Source organism: Pristiophorus japonicus, chromosome 2, assembly GCF_044704955.1.
Source record: "Pristiophorus japonicus isolate sPriJap1 chromosome 2, sPriJap1.hap1, whole genome shotgun sequence".
In the NCBI taxonomy this organism is placed as follows: Eukaryota; Metazoa; Chordata; class Chondrichthyes; family Pristiophoridae; genus Pristiophorus; species Pristiophorus japonicus.
In genome coordinates, this window is record NC_091978.1 from 319,612,734 (window position 1) to 319,634,196 (window position 21,463).

The following is a 21,463-nucleotide window of genomic DNA, read 5'->3' on the forward strand; positions in this document are numbered from 1 at the left end:
TTAAATCAAAAGTAGGGGGAAAAATTAAGGGAGGTTAAATGGGCAGCTTCCCTTACATGCTTTTGCTCCCAGCTTATCTCATGTTCCTCCCATTATCTATCAGTAGCTTCTATGTACAGGGATGTGCAATAGGAATACAGTTACTGGACACCATCAATGACAGATTAGTTAAGGGTTTTGGTAATGTAACCAACAGTGTTCCCTCTCATTTCTTTTTGGCTGCATGACTCCTTTAAGCAGCCCATTCAAATTTTTGCAGATGTGCATTTTTTCCATTTAAATGCCGGTGAGCGACCTGCGCGGGACATCCAAACTGCTGCGCAACTGCGCAGGTTAACAGAAACAATGGTAACCAATCTCCTTTACTAATACTGTATTAAGTATTCAAAAAGGCATTAAATTGCATGTAAATTCAGATGAATCCCAGTTTTCAGTGTATGAGCTTGACTCAGTTATAGCACTCTAATTTTCTGAGTCATTTGTTCATGCCCCACTATGGACTTGAAAGAGCATATAATCTAGTCTGATATGGCCCTTACAGCTAAAAGGATCACGGGGTATGGAGAGAAAGCAGGAAAGGGGTACTGAGGTGAATGATCGGCCATGATCTTATTGAATGGTGGTGCAGGCTCGAAGGACCGAATGGCCTACTCCTGCACCTATTTTCTATGTTTCTATGACATTTCAGTGCTGAGGGTGTGCTGTATTGACAGAGCTGCAATCTTGTGAATGAGATGTTGAACCTAGGCCCTGTCTGCATGCTCAAGTGGATGTTAAAGAACCCATGGGCTCAGTTTGGCCAGGAGTTGCTCCGTTTTATTTTGGAGTAACCTGCTTTTTCTGGTGTAACTTAAAAATCCCCAGTTTCCCCAATCAATTTGCACCAGCGTAACTCAGTTAGTTAAATTTTTTTTTAGGTTCGTTTTGTTTTCTTAAAAGGGGCCGTTACCAGCCACCTACACCAGTTCTGCCCATTTCGGCAACTTTAGCCAGCGTATGTGGCCACTTCAGAAAACCCTTGCAGAGAGTTAAAGAAATCGGCGCAGGTAAGTACATCAGAGGCCATTCGGCCTAGGATAGGGGCGGGAAGTGGAGAGGAATTGCACCTAAACCAACCAAGCCTTACTCTCAGCAATGTTTGCAAACAAAAAGTACTAACAATTCAATAAGAAATAAAAAAATTGAAGTTCTACCTTCATCTTCAAACTCAGCCCGGGAAGGCAGCAGGCACCGCGGGAAGCCACTCGGCCTGGACTAGCGGCAGGAGTGAGTGAACTGGCCGGCATCAGGATTCAACGGAGAGGCTGCAGCAAGCAAATCAATGGAGAGGCTGGGGGGAGGGGGGGACGGTGGGAGGGGAGGCAGGCAGGCAAGGAGGGAGGGAGCTGGCAAGCATCGGGTGCCACAGAGAGGGAGAGGCTGTAATTCAACGGAGAGGCTGGGGGGGTGGTGAGGGAGAGAGGTCACAAGACTCGAGGGGAGCAGGGAAGGAGAGAGAAGAGAGGACAAAAGACCTTTGGGTGTGATCCATCCATACAGACCTTGGGTGAGGGGGGGTGGGGGGGCGGAGGAGAGGGAGGGAGGGAGGGAGAGAACTGCGAACCGGTTTCCTGCCGTTTGACCTTCTTTGAAAGTTTAACTTTAAGTATGGTGGCAATACTGACAATACCATACATTTTGCAAGCGTTCTGCATCATTGTGCTACATAGGAGACAATTGTTTAGAGCTCATCACATCAGGAACATCAGAGCCCATAGGCTGCTGGGCAGGAGGCCTTACCCACCTAGGCAATTTCGAGTCAGGCGTTCGTACCTGCACCTGAGTGATGCAGAATGTGTCAGAAGGTTGCGTTTCTGCAGAGAAGTTGTCCGTGAGATCTATGAGTTGCTGAGACCAGACCTACAGCCGAGAAGCGGCAGGAGGACTGCTTTGTCAGTTGAAGTGAAGGTTACAGCTGCACTTTCATTCTGTGTCTCTGGATCGTTTCAAGCCACAATTGGAGATATGTGCACTATCTCTCAACATGCAATACATGTCTCCATTCACCAGGTCACAGCTGCACTATGCGCGGAGGAATGACTTCATCAAGTTCCCAATAACCGCCCAAGCAGTCCATGACAGGGCTATGGGGTTCTCAAGGATTGCTGGCTTCCCAAAGGTACAGGGCTGCATTGATTGTACCCACATCACCTTGCGAGCACCCTTGGGGGATGCCGAGCTGTTCAGGAATAGAAAGGGCTTTCACTCCATTAATGTACAGCTCGTGTGTGACAAGATGCATCGCATCATGTCAGTCGATGCAAGATACCCTGGCAGCACCCATGATGCGTTCATCCTACACGACAGTGTTATATCTGCCAGGTTAGCGCAGCAGCTAGAAGGGCAGAACTGGCTACTGGGAGACAAAGGGTAACCGAGACGGAAGCTGACCATCAATACAACGTGTCGCACATTATGACGCACAGCATCATAGAGAGGACCATTGGCATCTTGAAACAGCGTTTCCGATGCCTGGACCATTCCGGCGGCTACTTGCAATATTCCCCTGAGATTGTCGGTCAGTTCACTGTTGTGTGCTGCATGCTGCATAACTTAGCCATCATGAGGCAGCAGCAGCTGGTAGTGGAAGAAGACTCACCTGCGGTGAGAGTGATGGCTGATAATAATGATGTGGAGGATGCAGGTGACTAGCAGGAGGAGGTGGAGGAGGATGATGACTTGGATGAGGAAACCATGCAAGTGCCTGAGGCTGGAGCACGACGGCGGAGGAGGGCGGGCCATTGTGCTCCTTTAAAGATTGCTCGAGCCTTGCACCAGCAGCTCATCCATGAATGCTTTACTGATGCCTCAGGGCTCAGCGACAACTATTCCGCATGGACATGTTTACTTTTTGGAGCTGTTCCGTAATGTTGTGTTGTGTTAGTGGAACATGATTCAGTTTTAATGTAAAATATATTTTCAAAAGTTTACAATGTACTTAACTTTAGTGTAATAAAATTATTCTTGTATCAAACTTTACTTTAATATGTCTCTTTAAGATCACACAAAAACTTTAAGATCACTTATAAAGTCGTTACAATAGTAACATCAACAACAACAACAACAACAGCAGCAAAGAAAGGCTACACCCATCTCCCATCCCCCTTAGTCTAACTCCGCCCACCACGCTTGATCTTGGACTCTCCACCACCCCTGCCCGCATGCGGTGGCCCAAACATTTTGGGCTTGGTACCAAGCTCTTGTTTAATGTGCATTTCTTGATGGGGGGTGGTGGTGATTCGATGGGGGGGGGGGGGGGGGGGGGTCAGGTGTTAATGTGGAGGGCCCGGCTTGGGTCTCTTCAGAGGCTGGTGTGGGGATTGCAGTGGGAGTGGCAGTTGATTCTGTCAATGGGCGCATGGTCTGGATGTGTTCTCTTATCGCAGCAGCTAACTCACATGGCCTGTGTCATTGCCCGTGTCGTCCTTTCCACTACCTCTGACATTCCCTCCCTCATGGACACTATTCCCTCACTGATGTTCCCGGACATCGTTCCCATTTCCCATGCCATTGCTGTTACTTCTCCTGACAGTCCCGCTACCTCATCGCTCAGCCCACTGATGGTGTCCAGGAGTGATAGAAACATAGAAACATAGAAAATAGGTGCAGGAGTGGACCATTCGGCCCTTCGAGCCTGCACCGCCATTCAATGAGTTCATGGCTGAACATGCAACTTCAGTACCCCATTCCTGCTTTCTCACCATACCCCTTGATCCCCCTAATAGTAAGAACTACATCTAACTCCTGTTTGAATATATTTAGTGAATTGGCCTCAACAACTTTCTGTGGTAGAGAATTCCACAGGTTCACCACTCTCTGGGTGAAGAAGTTTCTCCTCATCTCGGTCCTAAATGGCTTACCCCTTATCCTTAGACTGTGACCCCTGATTCTGGACTTCCCCAACATTGGGAACATTCTTCCTGCATCTAACCTGTCTAAACCCATCAGAATTTTAAACGTTTCTATGAGATCCCCTCTCATTCTTCTGAACTCCAGTGAATAGAAGCCCAGTTGATCCAGTCTTTCTTGATACGTCAGTCCCACCATCCCGGGAATCAGTCTGGTGAACCTTCGCTGCACTCCCTCAATAGCAAGAATGTCCTTCCTCAAGTTAGGAGACCAAAACTGTACACAATACTCCAGGTGTGGCCTCACCAAGGCCCTGTACAACTGTACTAACACCTCCCTGCCCCTATACTCAAATCCCCTCGCTATGAAGGCCAACATGCCATTTGCTTTCTTAACCGCCTGCTGTACCTGCATGCCAACCTTCAATGACTGATGTACCATGACACCCAGGTCTCGTTGCACCTCCCCTTTTCCTAATCTGTCACCATTCAGATAATAGTCTGTCTCTCTGTTTTTAACCACCAAAGTGGATAACCTCACATTTATCCACATTATACTTCATCTGCCATGCATTTGCCCACTCACCTAACCTATCCAAGTCACTCTGCAGCCTCATAGCATCCTCCTTGCAGCTCACACTGCCAGCCAACTTAGTGTCATCCGCAAATTTGGAGATACTACATTTAATCCCCTCGTCTAAATCATTAATGTACAATGTAAACAGCTGGGGCCCCAGCACAGAACCCTGCGGTACCCCACTAGTCATTGCCTGCCATTCTGCCATCCATGTGTAGACGTCCCAGCACATTTTCCAGCCCAGAACGACTGGCCACGCTAATCGACTGCAGTGAAGGGGCCAGACAGTGGCCAAAGTTCCAGCATTTTTTTCGGCGCATTTCAGTACATAAATAAGCGGCGCAACTCCGGTAAGTGTGCTGAAAAACAGGCTTGGCCAAAATTGAGCCCAATGTCACTATCTGAAGGAAGAGCAGGGAGTTTGCCAAGTGTCCTTGCCAACTTTTTTCCTTCAACTAGCACCACCAAAAAAAAATTAACTTGGTGTTTGATTTTCTATTCGTGGGAACTTGCTGCCATGTCTAAATACATAATCAAAGTGACAGAACTTCAAAAATGTAATTAATTGGTTGCAGTTGATTTGGGCCTTCCTGAGGATGTGATTCTAAAACTGGAATTTTGTTCATTTCTAAATTCTGAAATGGGCTCAACCCAATCTTGCCTCTTTGCCTAAGTCCTCGATCAGTTTATTTGGAATAAACCAGGGGTAGGGCCTGGACTCCACAAATCAATACTATGTACTCAAAAAATGACCTCCTCAACTGTCTTCATCTTGGTTATCATCAGCTTGCTTTCCCATCTTTGTTTTTTGCCTGCTTTCTTTGTCTGATACCAGTGACAAAGTTCAAGTAAAAAAATAAAGTACTGTAGTTGGATTCTTAAAACAGATATGCAGATACAAGATGCAATTCATGTACAACAACAACTTGTATTTTTATAGTACCTTTAACTTAGTAAAACATCCCAAGGTGTTTCACAGGAGTGTTATGAAACAATTTTACACAGATATTAGAACAGCTTGGTCAAAGAAGTAGGTTTTAAGGAGCATCTTGAAGGAGGAAAGAGAGCTAAAGAGGCAGAGAAGTTCAGGAAGGGAATTACAGAGCTTAGAGCCTAGGCAACAGAAGGCACGGGCACCAAAGGTTGAGTGATTATAATCAGGGATGCTCAAGGCAGAGGGCAGAATTAGAAGAGCGCAGACATCTCCCAGTGGGGGATGGCGGTGGGGGGCTTGTGGGGCTGAAAGGGATTACAGAGATAGGCACGGCTGCCAATGGTGGATTGATTAAAATCGGAGATGCGCAAGAGACCAGCATTTGAGGAGCACAGACATCTCAGAATGTTGCAGGGCTGGAGATAGGGAGATAACAAGGGTGAGAATTTTAAAATAGAAGTGCTGCCCGGATCAGAAGCCAATGTCGGTCAGCGAGCACAGGGTCGATGGGTAAAAATTCTTACTTTCTCTTCCAGGGTACACACAATATACACACTGGTCTGGGGGCAATTTTAATCTAACCCACCCATTGGAAAACTGATGGGATAGGGTATAACGCTCGTTTCGCACTCTGCCTGATTTTACTCAGTAGAGCATAATATTGGGCATGGTGTAAAACCAGCGTTGTGCCCGATCCGGAGAGTTTCCCGCCCCGCGAGTTATGTTAAAATTACCCCACTCCTACTCGGACGGTGATATATTAAAGGCACTGGTATACTGATATCTGTTTGAAATGAGGCTGAGAAAATTTTGTTTTAAGTTTTCCAAAAGGATGCTATTTAGTCTGTCATTTCATGGCATCAAATTAATATTACATGGTCAGCTCCATGCCACCTTACTAAATTGCCACACAACCTAGCATTGATGTCGGGCCTAAAACCATTGGGGTCTGCCATCCCAGCAGTTACACATAGATACCACCCACACCCCCCACCAGCTAACCCACCGGCGTAGGCAGAGTCAATGTAAATATCCTGGTACCACTAAGGGTACATCACTGGCACCTGCCTGCCCCAGGTATCTGTAAAATACCGCGTTGGTTGGATTGGGGAGGCATTTGTTGAGGGGGATACATTTGAAATAATAAAAAATCTTTACTACCTCTTCCAGGGACAAGGTCATAACCGAGACTTTGGCTCAAATGTAGTCCTCCCAACTGCTCTTGAAGATGCTGGTATGCCTCTTGGTGTATCAGTGTCTGAATCTTTAAGATCAAATACTACTAAACTCGAGTCACAGGGATTCCGGTCATAGGGAGTCCCAGACTCTGCCCTCTCCTGGCCCCAGCATATCCAGCTCCTGGTCCTTCTGCGGCAATCCTGCGTGAGATATGGTAGAAGTGCACTGGAAGGGTCAGACCCCATTGTATCTAAATAATAGTTTCTTTAACCCTAAATTCTTTTAAATGTAGAGCCTTTCAATAATTATAGATAGAGTTTTTCTAAGGAGACATTATTTCCATATGTAATATTGCTTTTGTTATTGTCAGTAGATTATCTGCTATTGTCTTTTTTGGGGACTTATTTTTTGTCGTCTTCAGTAATGGTTTGAGTGGGGTCAGCTCAACAGACCCTTCATTGTGTTGTATTGTCCTTAGAGGAACACACTTTTTTCTGGGAAAGGGGAATAACTCGGAACCAGATTTTCAAAATAGGGTTACTTTGTCTCCCCATAAAGCTGTTTTCAGTTGCCTGTAGGTTATTTATATTTTTATGATGTATATTCTGTCAAAACTTTATTTTAAGGGCTGATAATTGTGTCGCTTGTCTTCAAGTTTATCTTAATTGGTTAGAGTTGGGGATGGGATTTGGAGCCTGAGGTGATAATTTTTCAAGGGTTCAGGGCTATGGCCAGGAGGATGTGGGTGGGAGAGGATGCTGAGCAGCAGCGCAGCAAAGGAGCTGGCCTTGTTGCGACTGTCGCTGAAAATGAATGATCCATAGACAGAAGTGAAATAGGGGTAGAATGTTTTCACCCAATTCAAGGAGTTTTTAATTGAATGGCAAGAAATATAATGTTATACATATAAACTCTGTGTACAAGTTTCAGTTCATTACGGACTTATCGCCTAGAAATTTGGCATAAAAAAAACCTGGCGGTGTCACCGCAACCACAGGTTTATGGCCACTGAAAATGGCCTCAGTGCTACCGGGCAAAAATTCACGCTAGGGGCTAAACATTTTTAGTCCAGCGCGAACTTACTGTATAATACCCTTCTGGTGGCGTTAGCGGAGGTATCCGCGTCCAGGAGCGATGTTCCATCATCTTACAGCCTCTGGGGGTTCGCAAGGAATTGTAGGCAATTAAAAATATTATGAATTAAAGGGGCAACGCACTCAGAAATAATAAAAAAATAAAATCAAGTAAAAAAATGCAGTTTTTCGCCCTTACTGCCTTTCAAAATTTTATTTTACATTAAACAGAAGTCCCAAAAGTCAACACTGCGAAAGGTTCTCTACCCACAGGAGCCAGGATGCCCTCCAGAAAGAATGATGTGGGACCACATCATCGAGTCCATTACTGCCAGCAGTGTCACCCCCACCACCTGGTTTCAGTGCCCAAAAAAGCATCATGACCTCGGACCTCTGGTCAAGGTCGGTGATTGCATCTTCAAAAGCCGTCTCCTACCAACTGAATCACTAGGCTAACACACTGCTCAACTATCACTCTAACCCACTATCACTCACCTACCAACAATTTCTACCAATCATGAGGCACACCTCCCATTCCTAGTCTCACCTCACCCCCCTTGGAGGAGACGATGAAGGCCATTCTTGGCAGGGACATGGCTGAGCATTTGGGCAGCAACAGGACAGAAAGGATACAAGATGCTGGTATCCTCATATGTTATCCTCCTTCTGGAATGCACATCTTGCTTTCCTGCCCTTCCCTTACCACAACTCCACCGTTGTGCCTTCCTCATTTCACACAACCAAGAAATGCAGCCTGCCCATCCAGTGGTTGGCCAGGAAGAGGGAGAGGAAAGTGAAGAAGAAGAAACACCATCACTCAATTTCACACTCCCAGTCGCCAGCTCCTCAAGGCCAACCAGCAAGGCCATTTGCAGTGTTCCCCACTGAAAGTCAGCAGCCTTCCACCAGCCATGCTGCAGCCACTGGGGTAGCACTGTGTGACATCAGTAGGATAGGCAAAGGCACACACAAGATAGTTACTAAGGGAATGCGCAAGGGTGATTAGTTGATTTCTTGTCATATTTGATGGATAGATATATAAAGTTGGATGGAAAGTTTGCTTTGTGGTGGCTTTTATTTTAGCATTGTGACCAAGATGGTCAGTAACAGAGGGGAGGGGCTAATGTTGAAAGGGGAATTGGGGTTGTGGTCACTGGAACTGCAGGCGGATGATTCCATCCAGGATATATTGACCAGAAAGGAGCTGTCTGGGATGCATCCTTCCTTCGGCTTCCTCCTCTCCGGTTTTTTCCTCTTCTGTCTTCCTCTTCCTTCTGCGAGCGGATGCTGTAAATCTGAAATAACAGCATAAAATGCTAAAAGTACTCAGACGTGAACTCTGTTTCCCTCTCCACGGATGCTGCCTGAACTGCTGAGTACTTGCAGCAGCATCTGCCTTCTCTGAGGTCTTCCTTTACCATCTGAAGCCTTGCAAGCATGTAGCAGCACTTCCTACACACTTTAAAAAAAAACTTTTAACATATATTGCAGCAAGAATACAATTTTAAAAACTCAGTCCAATAGCTTAAATGAAAACTTTCCTGAAAGATGTGTGTGTTCCTTTAAGAGGTGCTGATAGCGCTTCTGTCAGTCTGCTTACACGCAGGGTTTACCTGACGTGCTTTGGACCCAGCGCTGAACTACGGTTGAAGTTCGTGTGGTGGTAAGTTTCAGGGCGATACTATTTACCAGCAGCGGTATTGGGACCACAAAATGCAGGATGCTGCGGGACCCACCACCAGCTGGTGGAAGAGTGGCAGCTGCCGCTTTCTCCACATTACACCGCGCTAACTGGTGGCGATAAGGTAGGGAATTTCACCCCCTTAGTCTGCTTATGGAACTTTTTGTTTGTTATTCTGAACCTTAGCTAACAGTGTTGCAAGAAAGTCCAAATCATAACAAGCATAATACGACAAATAGGTGGACTGTGTCTGATTCAGCAGTCAATGGAAGAATTGTGGCAGAAGAGAGAAAAAAATCGTCTCTTCCAGCCGAGAATGTGGACCTGTATAATTCAAGTAAGCTTGGATGCTGTTTTCTTGTTGTTCATTCTGTATCGTTACCACAAATGCTCCAAAAAATTGGATTTAATAGCTGGATATCAAACACTGATTGTTCAGTCCCGCCATGTAAGTGCCACTTAACTGGTCAGTTGTTGACCTATTGTGTGCATGCTGTCAGCTTATTCCTGTACTGTGGTGAGGAGCAGCACTGCCCTCGAGGAGCATCAATTGGAATATTTTGAATAATAGTCCAGTTTGAGGAATGGCCTTGTTGGAGAGAATCATTCTCTCAAAATGGAAGAATAAGAGTTTCAGAATGCCTGGTACTCATTCCTACACTTCTGTGAGCAACTGGTGGTGGCTTGAACAATTGGGGAGAACTGTAGGATAAGTAATGTCACAAAGTGATGGCGGAGTTGTTCTATTTAAATTTAGGTAGGGTGTGATCTCAGCCTATATATAAAACCTGTAATACCCCTTGTTAATGTTTGCTGCTTTGTTTGGAGCCTGTAATACCTGTGTGTACTGTCTGTAAATAACTAACTTAAGCTTTTTTTCTGATTTAGGGACCAGAGCTAATGAGTAAATATGTCGGAGAATCTGAGCGTGCTGTGAGAGAGGTAGGTTGGACAAGGATGCATGTAATGGTGGTTCCCATTTGTGTTACTTGGCTCTAAGTGCTTTTTTAAAAAAAATTACTTTAAAGTGCTCTCTTTTATGGCATGTGTTAGTAAAATGATTATTTCTGCTGGGCAATTAAAAAAAAAAAGTATAACAATATCATTTTATTTTCTGTAATATAGTTTTTCAAATAAATCTCACTAAATTACTAACAGCAAATGTTTTTAAGTTCCCTTACTAAAATGGTGGTTATATTGTGTACAATCCTGAACATATATCTTTAGATTTATTTCCACTATAGGGCACACATCCCTTTCCACCCCCTCCCACCCTGATTTTTATAACCATGCCCACTTCTCCAGTGAGAGAGTGGGGTGGGTGCTCTGTTATAAGCCATTGCCAGTGCTTCAATTTACTGCCTGGAAGGATGCATGCAGGAGGAAGCAGTTGGAGACTCATCGACCCCAATATTTATGGTGTGCGGGGAGACCGTAATTGGCCAAAGAACCCGTCAAGGTCGGAGACATGGAGGCCCTGCCGATTTCAATGACGGGGTCTTTTTTCAATAACATGATGTAGTCTCCCACCCAACCGCCGGTCAAATAGACAACCTGGCTGGCACTCGGGCAGAATCACATACAAGCATCAGAAAGCCGCAGCTGTGCACCATGGGGATGGTGCCCGCCAGTTAGTGGGGCTCAGTGCCGCGATTGGGGGGGGGGGGGGGGGGTCCTGCCTGTGCTAGTTGGGAGGAGGGGGCCTGGTTCAAGGCAGATCCAAGGCTCCCTTGTGAGGCCCAAAGCAGCACAAAAAATTGATATTTCAGGAAGGCCCAGAAGAAATCCTGAAATATCAATTTTAAACGTACTTGCTTGGTCTGTCCTGGCCCAGGAGCTAGCTCCCGGCAGGTTTTGCCTGATTGGGAAGCCGACACTGCCCCACCACCCTGCCCCAGCACAGGCTTCAGCCTAATATTGCAGATCAGATCCTACTGACATCATCGGACACAATCTGCATATTAAGAACAGGGTCCTGCTTCCTTCCTGCAGGTGCCCTGCTCGCTTGCTCAAAAGAGCAGATTGATATGGAAACATACCAGGAAAGAAGCAGGATCGGTGGGGGTGACTGATACCTGTTATTTTAATTGCCCAAACAACCTGGTTTCCACCAGGTGGAGGCAGTTAAAATTGAGGCCATCTCTCTATTTTTTAACCCCTCTTATCTGTGAGAAAATGCCTCCACTCTATTCAGTACTGCTTGCCTAGTGGGGTTGAGATAAGGAAGTCAGCAAATTGAAGCATTAAGCCTGTGTCTCCCACTACTGGCACTACATGTTGGTGCTTTGATGTGCAGTACTACTATGATGTTAAACATTGAATCTCATCAAAACCCTCTGCTTTATCTGCTCAACTCATGACACCATTCAGGGGAATAGTACACTGACAAAGAGAGAGAGAGAAAGTACAGCAAGTTGGAATACCTGTACCTCAGATCTGGGATTCAATCCAGCCAAGACTGTTGCAAAAAAAATGTACTCTCTTTGTTAAATGTAAGTGGCCTCTGTTAATGGAGCTTGCCAGTTTCTAGTCTGCATGAAGCCACATCACGAAAACTGCTCCAAATTTGGTGCTTGGTTGACAGTCGTACTGAGAGAGGCCAGTTTTTAAAAAAATGGAAAATATCGTAGTACCCTTGTGAATTTGTGACTCGTACTCATGTTAAAGTAAAATGGTAACGGTGCTATATTCAACTTGAGACTGCTTGATGTAGCCTGTGTACTAGCTACAAGATGCCCTGCAGCAACTTGCCAAAGCTTCTTTGACAACACCTCCCAAACCTGCGACCTCTACCACCTAGAAGGGCAAGGGCAGCGGGCACATGGGAACACCATTATTTGCAAGTTTCTTCCAAGTTACACACTATTCTGACTTGGAAATATATCACTGTTCCTTCATCGTCGCTGGTTCAAAATCCTGGAACTTCCTCCCTAAGAACACTATGGGAGTATCTTCATCACACAGACTGCAGCAGTTCAAGAAGGCAGCTCACCATCATCTTCTCAAGACCAATTACAGATGGGTAATAAATGCTGGTCTTGCCAGCAATGCCTATATCCTGGGAACAAATGTTTTTTTTTTAAACTTCTTTACTTCCTAGTTCCCATGTCTGAGAATTCAGCATTGTGATTGGCTGCTCCGACAGCTTTTTGACGTCACAGCAGCTCGCGCTATGGAATTCCCACTAAACTACACTGATCTCAACTGCGTGTTGAAAAAGGAAAACTTCTTGCCACAGAGAACGCAAGATCTTTGTGGACAACTTTCTTCGGGGCCAGTGGTCAGCGCCTTTTGCTTCACTGCTGACTGCAAATTCCAGGCCTGTATGTTAAAAATGCTGAGTTGAGTTGTAATATTTTCTTTCAAAATACTTTATGGGCAAAATACCCTGGTCGCAGCGTCAACATCCGCCATATACCCCAACCCAACATGGACTGAATTGGGGGTCTGAAAGCGAAGGAATGAGCTGCCAAACCTCACTGTCACTGAAATTAAATTTGCTTGCTGAAGGAGAGGGAAAGCACTCCAATCATCGCAATCAAAAGTAATTTCTAAAGCTTCACGGAAGAGCAATTCGTTACCTCCCTCCAATTATTTGATTTGCCAGGCCCTTGGTGTGGGGTCACTGGCTGTAAAGCCCCCCCCACCTCAACTCCCCTCATTAATGTGATTTTCAGGGCTTTGAAGGAGACAACAACTCTTCTTCATCCCTTTCCTTCTCCTCTCTACCCACTGTCCTCCACTCCCTCATCTCATCTTATCGCCACTCCCTCGTCCCCTCTCCTCTCCACCTCTCCTCTCCACTCCCTCACCCCCTCTCCCTGCCTCCTCTCCTGGCCACACCAATACCTCTGCTCCTCGACCCTCCCACCCCCTCGATCCCCCTCTCTTCGGTTCCTCTTTCCTCGACCCCTCCTCTCGCCCCCTCGCACCCCCCTCATCTCGCCACTCCCTCGTCCCCCTCTCCCTCATCTCCTCTCCTCGCCCCCTCTCCTTACCACTCCCTCGCCCCCTCTCCCTCGCCCCCCTCTACTCGCCATTCCCTCGCCACCTCTGCCCGCCACTCGCAACGCCCCCTCTCCTTGCTCCCCTCTCCCTCATCCCTCTCCTCACCTCTCCCTGCCTCCTCTTCTCACCCTCGCCCCCTTCCTTTGCCCCATCACCTTTCTATCCATCCCCTCCACTCCCAATCCCCCTCTACTTTCCTTTTTCTCCTCTTGACTTCCCCCTCCTTCACTCCATTTCCATTAAAGTCCCTCACTCCCTCTCTCCCACTCCCCCTCGCCTTCTCTCCCACTCCCCCCTCGCCCCCTCTCCCTCTCCCCCCACCCCCCACTCCCTTTCTACTTCACTCTCTCTTTTGCTGCTGTACTGTCATCTCCACTCCCTCCTCCCCCTTCTCCACCAATGCCTTGTTCCAATTATCCCCTCCTGACTGCCTGGGTCCAATTATCTCCTCGCCCTATAACCCTGCTTACTGAATCCTGAATACTACACTTGGTCTTTGCTCCTTGGCAGCACCACAGGAGCTAAACTAGTTTATTAATAAAACTGAAGACATAAATGAAAGATTTTGTAAAAAAGCTCCTGGTGTTCCCGCTCTTAATCATTAGCAATTGAACACTGCTGGAATCCAGGGGGAGTACAGGAACTTGGCCAAAGTGATGCCCATAATCAAATAGCCTAGGATCTCACCTGAAGAATGTCCCATTGGATGAGCTACCCGGTGAAGTGTCACTTGTGGAAGTGTGCACAGCACTACAGCATTTAGGAGAAAATGAGCTAAGGAGGAAAAGTGGAAGGAAGAGGGAAAAAAACTATCATTAAAATTGTTGATTGATCTATTTCTGATTAGAGGGGCAATACCACCCTGGAAAGTTATATGGAAAGATTTTTTATCCTTGTTCTGTAAACATTTAGCAAGGCAATGTCATTTGCTTTGAAATGCATCATGAGATCTCATTGTGCATGACATCTCTATGGCAAGTATAACCTGAGGAATCAGCTGGGCTCTTTCCATCCCCAGACCTTTCATGAGCCATCTTTAATGGATCCTCACAGTGTTTGAAATACACAGACATATCGCCTACACTGGCTATATTTTTGTTGTCTTATTGTTCTGGGTTAATTGAATTAATCTGTTTAAAATAGTGATTTAAAAAAAAAAAATCCATTGATTTTCCTTTATTTATACAGATCTTCAGGAAGGCCAGAGCTGTGGCACCTTCTATCCTCTTCTTTGACGAAATAGATGCTTTGGCTGTTGAGAGAGGAAGGTGAGTACTGAGGACACTAGATTTATTGATGAGAGTATTAGTACATTTAATGTTTATGTGCCATGTTAAACTATTAAAATATTGACTTCAAGTTCTTCAACTTAGAACCACCTTGAAACCTGCTTCAGTCATCTTAAGTCTGAAGCTGTTTGATGAATGATTGGTGTTTTTTATGAACAGATCGCCAGAAGCTATTGCTTAAATCTAGAGAAGCATATGATGATCAGGTTATTGAATTAGTTAGCGTCAACTAATGACTTTTAAATGTCCTGTAAAGTACCCTAGCAAGCCACTTAGCTGTGAATGCCACCACCACTTACTCAGGGCAACGGAGGACATCCACATCTCTCAAATGAATTTAAAAAAAAAATGAGAATTATGTAATTTTTGTTGGGTCTTTTACCTAACAATGCCCAAAACAAAAATTGATTGAAAGCCTTGATAGAATGTGTCCATCAGTCCTATCTGATGACTCCAGTAAAAAGAGTTTGAGTTTAAGATTGTGCACAGAAAAGCATGTTGCATTTTTATTGTTTTACCTTGATGGTTGGCTCCAATCTTCGCTACATTGGTCACTAGGACTTACGAGTGTATGAAAAGTGATGGACAGGAAATGACCTACAGATCCATCCAGCCTGTTCCACACAAATGTGATGTCTTGTGCATCACAATACACACACTCCCCACCAATGTTCCCTTTAAGTTGCACAGCGCTCTAGAGGTCCCGCGCAGCCAGTGAGCCGGCTTTTAAATTGAAAAAAAACGTGCATGCAAGGAATTTTGAATGGACCACACGGCCCAAAAAAGATTGCAGGGAACATTGCTCCCCACCCCACCTGAGAGCCATGCAATCTCCTTCGAGAAACCAAGCAAAACCCCAAGTCAATTAGGAACAACCATCTGGAAAATTCCTCTCCAACCATGCCCGATGGTTAGGCAATCGATTTGTTTTAATAAAATACCCCATTTCTATTTTCATTGAATCTTACATCATCATCATCGTAGGCGGTCCCTCGTATCGAGGATGACTTGCTTCCACGCCAAAAAGGGATGAGTTCACAGGTGTTTCAATGAAGGACCCAATATTCCAGGTCCCGAACTACATGGTGAAGGGTGGAAGATGCCTGTGCGTGGATTTTTTTTAACGTGTGGTGTTCGCAGCACACCAGCCACCACACGGGCTTGACAGAGCTAGGTCTTGGTCCAGTGGCAAGGATTAACCAAGACGACTGGAGACCAGCTTTGCTGCACAGACCTAGTGCGCACACGTATTGCAGTGTGGGCTGGCCCGTGCTACCCCTGGGCCCTCGCCTCTTCTGGGCCCTGAACTCATGCCTTTCCTGGGCCCCAATCACATCGCTCCACGGTCACTCGCCATTCCTGTGCCCCAACCTCTCCGCTCCTGCTGTACCTGTCTATGCTCCAATCAACAACCTGAACTTTGGTGATGTCCAATCCGGTTGCCCCCTTTACAGCCGTTGCTCTCCAGCATGCGCTGTACCTTGAAGTGGCATGCTCCTTTGAATGCCCCGACCGCCAAGTCGAATGCCGGGTCGGGCTGCACGGCGCTCTTACAGCACAGTAGGAGGCCATTCGGCTGGTCATGCCTGTGATGGCTCTTTTAAAGAGCTGTCCAATTTAGTCCCACACCCCAGCCTTTTCCCCATAACCCTGCAAATTAGTTATCTTCAAGTACATGTCCAATTGCCTTTTGAAAGTTCCTATGGAATCTGATTCCATAACCCTTTCAGGTCGTGCGTTCCTGATCATCATAACTCCCTGTGTGGAAAAATGTCTCCTAATTGCCACTCCATTTGCTCAAAGTGTCTCAAAACCCCATATAATTTTGAATACCTCGATTAGGTCTCCCTTAACCTTCTCTGCTTGATAAATCCCAGCTTCTCCAATCTCTCCACATAACTGAAATCCATCACCCCTGCCTGGTATTATCCTTGTAAACCTGCTCTGTACCCTCTCCAAGGACTTGATATCCTTCCTAAAGTATGGTGCCCAGAATTGTACACAATAATCCAGCTGAGGTCTTCCCAGTGATTTGTAAAGGTTTAGCATTACTTCCTTGTTTTTATATTCAATGCCCCTATTTACAAAGCCAAGTATCCCATATGCTTTCATAGTAATTTATTTACTTAAAAACCCAGCACGGTTTATTTTCTGAAATATACGGGCAAAGATTAAACTTCTTTACCTTTTAGAATAGATTCCAGTCGTCTTACCTTAACCAGAACCTCCATCTGTCCCAGAGCCCTAATGATGGCCATGCCTGCTTGTGTTCTTAAACTCTTGGCCCGTCTCCTTCCCCGAAGATCTGATGTGATAACATCAACATTTGTGCAGATGTGAAGCTGTTATTCTTGGACGATTTACTGTTGTGCAGCAAATTTGTTCTTGCGTCTTTTTTTTATCAGTCTCTGGAGGGCAGACAGCTGACCATGAAGAACCTGAACAATTTTTTTTGTTGACAGGATCTTCCGGCATATGACAGATAATTGTTTTTCAGCTGCACATACTAACATGTACTCTTAACTTGCCAAGATTACATATTGTGAAGATGATTTATAATTCCTTGCTGTCTCAGTTCGTAAAAGCTGTACAGATCTCTATAAGGTTTTCTCTGAGATATTTATTTTAGAAGCTGAAGACCCCTGAAAAATCTGTCACTTTTCTCTCATTTGCACCATGTCTAAGATCTAGATGCCCTCTTTATGTTGCGGTGAATAAGACTAGAAGCAGTACTGCGGGTGTGGCTGGACCAATACACTGTATAGCTTCAGTGTGATCTCCGGATACTTGAGCTCAACTAATTTGACAGCATAGCCCAATAAGATCAACCCCTTCTAAAACTGTTAGATATTGTTCATTAGATTATTTTATAACAAGCCTTAAATAGCTACTCCCTCCACCATTGACACACCATGGCTGCAGTGTATATTATCTGCAGGATGCACTGTAGCAACTCACTTGGGCTTCTTCGGCAGAATCTCCCAAATCCATGACCTCCACCACCTCGAAGGACAAGGGCAGCAGGTGCATGGGAACATCATCACCTCCATGTTCCCCTCCAAGTCACACATCATCCTGACTTGGATATATATCGCCGTTTCTTCATTGTTGCTTGGTCAAAATCCTGGAGCTCCTGACTTAACTGCATTGTGGGAGCACCTTCACCACACGGACAGTACGGTTCAAAAAGAAGGCCCATCACCACCTTCTTAATGGCAACGAGGGATGGGCAATAAATGCCGCCTGCCTGCAATGCTAGCATCCTGTAATGAATTTTTTAAAATAGTTAAATGTACTTTTGCATTTTGCTTTGATTATTGATACCATTAGTTTTCTTATTATTGAGGTCAGGCAAATAGATTAGTACTTGCCAGGCTTGACTGTTACCTGTTTTGAATGGTGGAACTACATTTATCTCTTATGCATCCCACTTTCCTTTTCGCCCCAAAATTGGTGGCTATGTCTTCAGCCATGATAGAAAAAATTACAGCTGCTGGAAATCTATAATAAAAAATAGAAAGTACTGGAAATATAGAGCATATCAGTCAGAAAGGTTAGTGTCTCGAGTGTGAGATCTTTCTATAGAACTGGGGTTATAGTTCATTTGGTCAAAAGATTTATTGGCTTATAGCACCTTGGGTTTATATAGAACTCCTGCTTCACAAACATCAAACTCCCGGAGCACTTACAACCTTTGTTTGATGTTGGGTGGTATGTTGTTATTGACCTCACTGGTTTAAAAACTTCTAAGAAGTAGTCACTTTATCATAGAATCACACAGCAGAAGGCCACTCGGCCCACAGTGCCATTGCCGGCTCTTTGAAAGAACTATCCAATTAGTCCCATGCCACTGCTCTTTCCCCTTAGACCTTTTCAAGTTCAATATATCTAATTTCCCCTTTGAAAGCTACTATTGAAACTACTTAATTTCTGTTCATCCTCCCGATCAACTTCATTTGGGTCCTTAGGATTTTAACTCCCTTTCTTACGATACTGTTGCTACCCTGTAACTCTCCTTTGCACTGCTGGTCTGGACGCCTCTTATGTTGCAGCAGGCAGAACTAGTGAAGCTTGAGCAGGCCTCTGTTCATGAAATGATTAGGCAATATAACCCTGCTTCAAACTGTTTAAATATGGTGAACAATGGAGCAACTGACACTCCTTTGTCTTTTCAACTTCTGACTTGGCAAGTTCCATCCTATCCATATGGTACATGTGCCTCCTGTTTTTACTTCCAGTTGGCCACCAATCAACCCTGATACAAATTCTCGAAGATCTCTCCCCATTGGAACAGTGTCGCTGGGGTGGTCTACACCCCTGATGTTGACCTGTCTTTTCCTTCCACTGGATTCTTGGGTTGCTGGAGTCAGGTTTTCATGCTTCCCATCTCCAATTTAGCTAACCTGCTTTAACTATTCACACATTCCCTAGGTCTCGTGTGTATGTATTTTATTTATCTCATCATGCCTCCTTTTATTTAAACTATTCTTCTTGGGCAGTGCCATGGAGTCGAGGATGACTTGCTTCCACACTAAAATAAGTTCTAAGGTGACTGATGAAACCAATGCAGGATCTACAGTCTCTGTCGCAGGTGGGGCACATGATGGTTGGAGGGACGGGTGGGTGGGGTGTTTGATTTGTTGTAAGCTCCTTCCGTTGTTTGTACTTGGCTTCCGCGTGCTCCCGGCGAAGAGACTCGAAGTGTTCGGCACCTTCTTAGATGTTTCTCCTCCACTTTGAGCGGTTCTGGGCCAGGGATTCCCAACAGTCGATGGGGATGTTACATTTTTTCAAGGAGGCTTTGAGGGTGTCCTTGAAGTGTTTTCTCTGCCCTCCTGGTGCTCGCCTGCTGTGACGTAGCTCAGAGTAGAGTGCTTGTTTCGGGAGTCTTGCATCGGGCATGCGGACAATGTGGCCCGCCCACCGGAGCTGATCGAGCATGGTCAATGCCTTGATGCCGGGGATGTTAGCCTGAGAGAGAACACTGATGTTGGTGCGCCTATCCTGCCAATGAATTTGCAGGATTTTGCTGAGGCAGTGTTGCTGGTGGTACTTCAGTGCTTTGAGGTACCGACTGTACATAGTCCATGTCTCTGAAGCATATAGGAGGGTGGATATCACCACTGCTCTGTAGACTATGAGCTTGGTGCCGGGTTTGAGATCCTGGTCTTTGAACACTCTTTTCCTCATGAGGCCGAAGTCTGCACTGGCACACTGAAGGCGATGTTGGACTTCGTCATCGATGTCTGTCCTTGCTGATAGTAGGCTCCAAGGTATGGGAAGTGGTCCACATTGTCCAAGGTCTTGTCATGGATCTTGATAACCGGGGAGCAATACTGTATGGCGGGGGCAGGTTGGTAGAGAACCTTTGTCTTACTGATGTTTAACGAAGGCACAGGCTCTTGTACGCTTTAGCGAAGGTGCCAACGATGGTTTGAAATTCGGACTCCGAGTGTGCACAAACGCAAGCGTCATCTGCATATTGTAATTCAATGACAGAGATTGGAACAACCTTGGATCTGGACTGGAGGCGTTGGAGGTTGAACAATTTCCCGCTTGTCCTGTAGATTAACACCTTTATCTCAGCTTGTTAAAGGTGAGATGAAAAATTGCCACGAAGAAGATTGAGAAGAGTGTTGGTGCGATGACACAGCCTTGCTTGACCCCGGTCTGCACTTGTATTGGGCCTGTGGTGGATCCGCTGGTAAGAATCACTGCTTGCATGTCATCGTGAAGCAGGCAGAGGATGGTGACAAATTTTTCAGGACAGCCGAATTTGAACTCCTCAACCAAGACTCTGGGCTAGAGTTTCCTAACAACCCAATGCGGGACCTACAGTCTCTGTCACAGGTGGGGAAAATGGTGGTTGGAGGGACGGATGGGTGGGGTGCTTGGGTTGTCGAGCGCTCCTTCCGCTGTTTGCACTTGACTTACGCGTGCTCCCGATGAAGAGACTCGAGATGTTCGCTGCCGTCCCGGATGCTTCTCCTCCACTTTGAGCAGTCTTGGACCAGGGATTCCCAGGTGCCGGTGGGGATGTTGCACTTTTTCAAGGAGGCTTTGAGGGTGTCCTTGAAGCATTTCTTCTGCCCACCTGGGACTCGTTTGCCATGTCGGAGCTCCGAGTAGAGCGCTTGTTTTGGGAGTCTAGTATCGGGCATGCGGACAACGTCCATCGGAGCTGATAGAGCTTGGTCAATGCTTTGATGCTGGGGATGTTGGTCTTAGAGAGAACACTGATGTTGGTGCACCTATCCTGCCAATAGATTTGCAGGATCTTGCGGATTCCACAACATTCCACATCTGTGAACCTGATACTTAACTTGCACTTTCTCCTTCAGAAACCTCCTGAAAGTTATTTATCTGTACTTTTTGGTAATTGTTTTGCCTGCTCAAAATGAGAAAGTCACGAACGATATTAAATGGGCAGTAGCATTAAATTTTTCTGACCTTCTGCCGTAAAGTGTGGCCGTCCTTAGCAACAGTATGGCAACGCTCAGTTCCTGCGATTCTGGAGGTCAAGGGTCACCATGACATGCGCAGAAGAGGAGACAGAGAGAGAGCGTGTGTGGCTGTGGTGTGGGCTTGTTTGGCTGTTGTGGGAGACACGGGGGAGATTCACCAGCAGCAAAAAGCCCACTAAGCATCAAGAACATAGTTGGCACCAAGTTTTTGTCTAACAAATAACATATAAAATGGAAGGGATGGAGGAGGCCCTGGAGCTTGTAGCCAGGAACACTGGTGGCAGAGGGCTCCCAGTGGTCCCGGATCGCCACACTGCACCCCAAGGTGACGCACCCCCATTTGCCAACCACACATGAGGGCCAGCAGTAAC

At 45.9% G+C, this 21,463-nt stretch overlaps 1 protein-coding gene across 2 annotated transcripts in view; it reads left to right on the forward strand.

The window, feature by feature from the left end:
* The window catches only part of afg2a (AFG2 AAA ATPase homolog A), a 594,246-nt gene that overhangs the window by 104,527 nt on the left and 468,256 nt on the right, over positions 1 to 21,463 (forward strand). For both annotated transcript variants that reach the window (XM_070871823.1, XM_070871824.1), the window contains exons 12-13: positions 10,220 to 10,273; positions 14,528 to 14,607. In XM_070871823.1, the coding sequence (XP_070727924.1) occupies positions 10,220 to 10,273; positions 14,528 to 14,607 (134 nt within the window). The remainder of the gene's footprint in view (positions 1 to 10,219; positions 10,274 to 14,527; positions 14,608 to 21,463) is intronic.